This window comes from Aulonocara sp. 'chitande type north' Nkhata Bay, linkage group LG23 (genome assembly GCF_057382095.1).
Source record: "Aulonocara sp. 'chitande type north' Nkhata Bay isolate Kocher_YH1m ecotype deep benthic linkage group LG23, A_spYH_male_GT1.1, whole genome shotgun sequence".
Classification (NCBI taxonomy): Eukaryota; Metazoa; Chordata; class Actinopteri; order Cichliformes; family Cichlidae; genus Aulonocara; species Aulonocara sp. 'chitande type north' Nkhata Bay.
In genome coordinates this window covers 49,060,517-49,062,890 of record NC_141365.1, presented here as the reverse complement: position 1 = coordinate 49,062,890, position 2,374 = coordinate 49,060,517, and the positions used below count along the sequence as shown (strand labels likewise).

At 54.9% G+C, this 2,374-nt stretch overlaps 1 protein-coding gene across 1 annotated transcript; it reads right to left on the bottom strand.

The window, feature by feature from the left end:
* Positions 1-207: 207 nt before the first annotated feature.
* On the bottom strand, positions 208-1,227 carry LOC147302894 (uncharacterized). Its single transcript, XM_086284497.1, has one exon. It carries the CDS (start codon positions 1,063-1,065, stop codon positions 208-210), a length of 858 nt encoding a protein of 285 aa, XP_086140623.1. The 5' UTR covers positions 1,066-1,227.
* Between the last annotated feature and the right edge of the window lie 1,147 nt (positions 1,228-2,374).

The following is a 2,374-nucleotide window of genomic DNA, read 5'->3' as shown; positions in this document are numbered from 1 at the left end:
CAACTTTATTTGATTCACGTCACACCACACCACCACCAACCCCTGAGTCCGTGTTTTAACACGGCGGGCGTGATTGCGGATGCCGTGCAGGTGCGTCCGCACGGCCCCGCAGACCACGCCCCACCACATACCCCCATCGCCCGATTGAGGCCGGGGAGCAATCTGGCCGAACCTACTCCCCCCCCGAACTGGGGCGAGACTCGGCCCCTACACATCGGCGCCCCAGCCCCTGACCAAGCGACGGGGACGCGTCCGTTCTGGTGGCCGCCCGCGCATCCAGCGGCAACGGCGAAGCTGGTCCGGAGGTCGGCCGCGTAGCAAGCGGACACGGCCCCACAGGCATGGCCGTGCGCTCCTGCACACAGGCGGCTGGGCAGACGTCAGGCGCGCAGAATCGACTGGTGGCAGCGAGGCTGGACTAGCCAGCCCGCCGATCCCCGGCCTAGCGGGGCTGTCCCGCTCCTCTGCCTCCAACTCCGGCTGCACAGGCTGCCCTGGAGCAGGGACCTCCGTCTCCCCGCACAGCTGCTCCGCCACCGCCTCCGCCACTCCCGTTTGGAGCGGCTCCCCGCACTGCGCCTCCGCCCCCAGCAGGCACAGCCCCTCGCCCACCTCTGGGTGGAGCGACTCCTCTGCCTCCGGCAGGTGTAGACCCTCGCCCGCCTCGTCCTCGGCCTCCGATTGGAGCGGCTCCTCCACCGCTCCCGGCAGGAGCAGCCCTTCACCCGGCTGCTCCTCCTCCTCCGGCAGGCTCGGACCCCCGCGTGGCTCGTCCACCACCTCCGGCTGCCGAGGTGACCCACACGGCTCCTCCACCGCTTCACTGTCCTCGGGACACACTTGTGGGGGTGGCGCCCAGGCCCAGAGCAGCGCTGCCAGCTCTGCCATCTTCCCCAGGTGGCGTTCGCTCTCCTTCCGCAGCTCTTCCTGTTGGCGACGCACCTCCGCCGCCTGCTTCCGCTGGGTGGCCGCTATTTCGGCCACCCTCTCGGCCAGCTCTTTCCTTTCCTGGCTCTGGTAGGTACCCGCCATGCCGCCTCCTGGGTTTCGGCACCAATGTGGCATGAATAAGGCACGGCGGGACCACGGAGCGACGTTCAGAGCCAACTTTATTTGATTCACGTCACACCACACCACCACCAACCCCTGAGTCCCCGTGTTTTAACACGGCGGGCGTGATTGCGGATGCCGTGCAGGTGCGTCCGCACGGCCCCGCAGACCACGCCCCACCACAAGTGCTCTGTAAGGAAACGAGCTCCAGCAGCTCTGCGCTCGGGGAAAACACTATATTTACTTATCTTGTGCAGAAAAATGCGCTGACATTGCGTTATATCGAGCACCGGCTGCCCAGTTAAACTGTGACTATCACCAGGTAACTAGGCGTGTTTCTTGAATTAGCAGCAGGTGTTAAACAGCTGACAGATGAGGAGGAGGATGCATGCAGGTAAACTGAGGGTCTGTTGAGCTGATCGCTGGTTTCGTGAGAAAAATGTCAGCTCGTTCTTTATGTTACAGAAGCACAGAGACACAAGACCAGGCGGAAAGAGACGATCGTTCGGTGAAAATGAGAATCTGCGAATGCAACATGTGGAACACGGAGAGTGGAATATGTAAACAAACCGGTTAACGTAACCCCCTGGGTGCACTCTGCATGCTAACTGTTAGCAGAGCTAGTGAAATCTCTGAAAACATCTGAGCACTTTTGCAAACATGTTCTATGTTGACAACCTGACCAGACATACGTCGCGACATTCGCGGCTAAAACACTGTTAAAAGTGTAGCTGGTGACAGAAAAACGGGGTATTTTAAAACTACACCACCACCATTGCTGCCTGTGATTTGATCTGCATTCTGGGATAACTGGCTGCCCCAAGTCTACACAAGCAATCGATTTTCTAGGATCGACCTGTTTTGACTTACTTTGCACGGCAACCAATCAAATGTTAGAGAAGCTGCATGGGCAGCGTCAACCCCGCCCCCTGAGTTTGATGGGTGAGGCTGACAGATAAAATTATTTCATGACGAGAGCCAGGCGTCAGGACTGCCAAAATGAAATAAATAAATATATCATTAAATAATTAATTAAATGTGTCAATAATTAATGAAATGTGTCAATAATTAATTAAAATGTGAAATACATAAATAATTAATTAAATGTGTCAATAATTAATTAATTACATGTGTCATAACTATTTATTTAATTAATTAATTCCAATTTTAATTAATTATTGCCACATTTAATTAATTATTTAATGGTCTATTTAATTAATTCATTATGGCAGTCCTGGCGTTCCATATGAGGGGACTGATGTTGCTACAATGCAAAGTCTCCGTGTCATCACCTGGGTAAGACGTGGATAAGTATAAGCCTTTG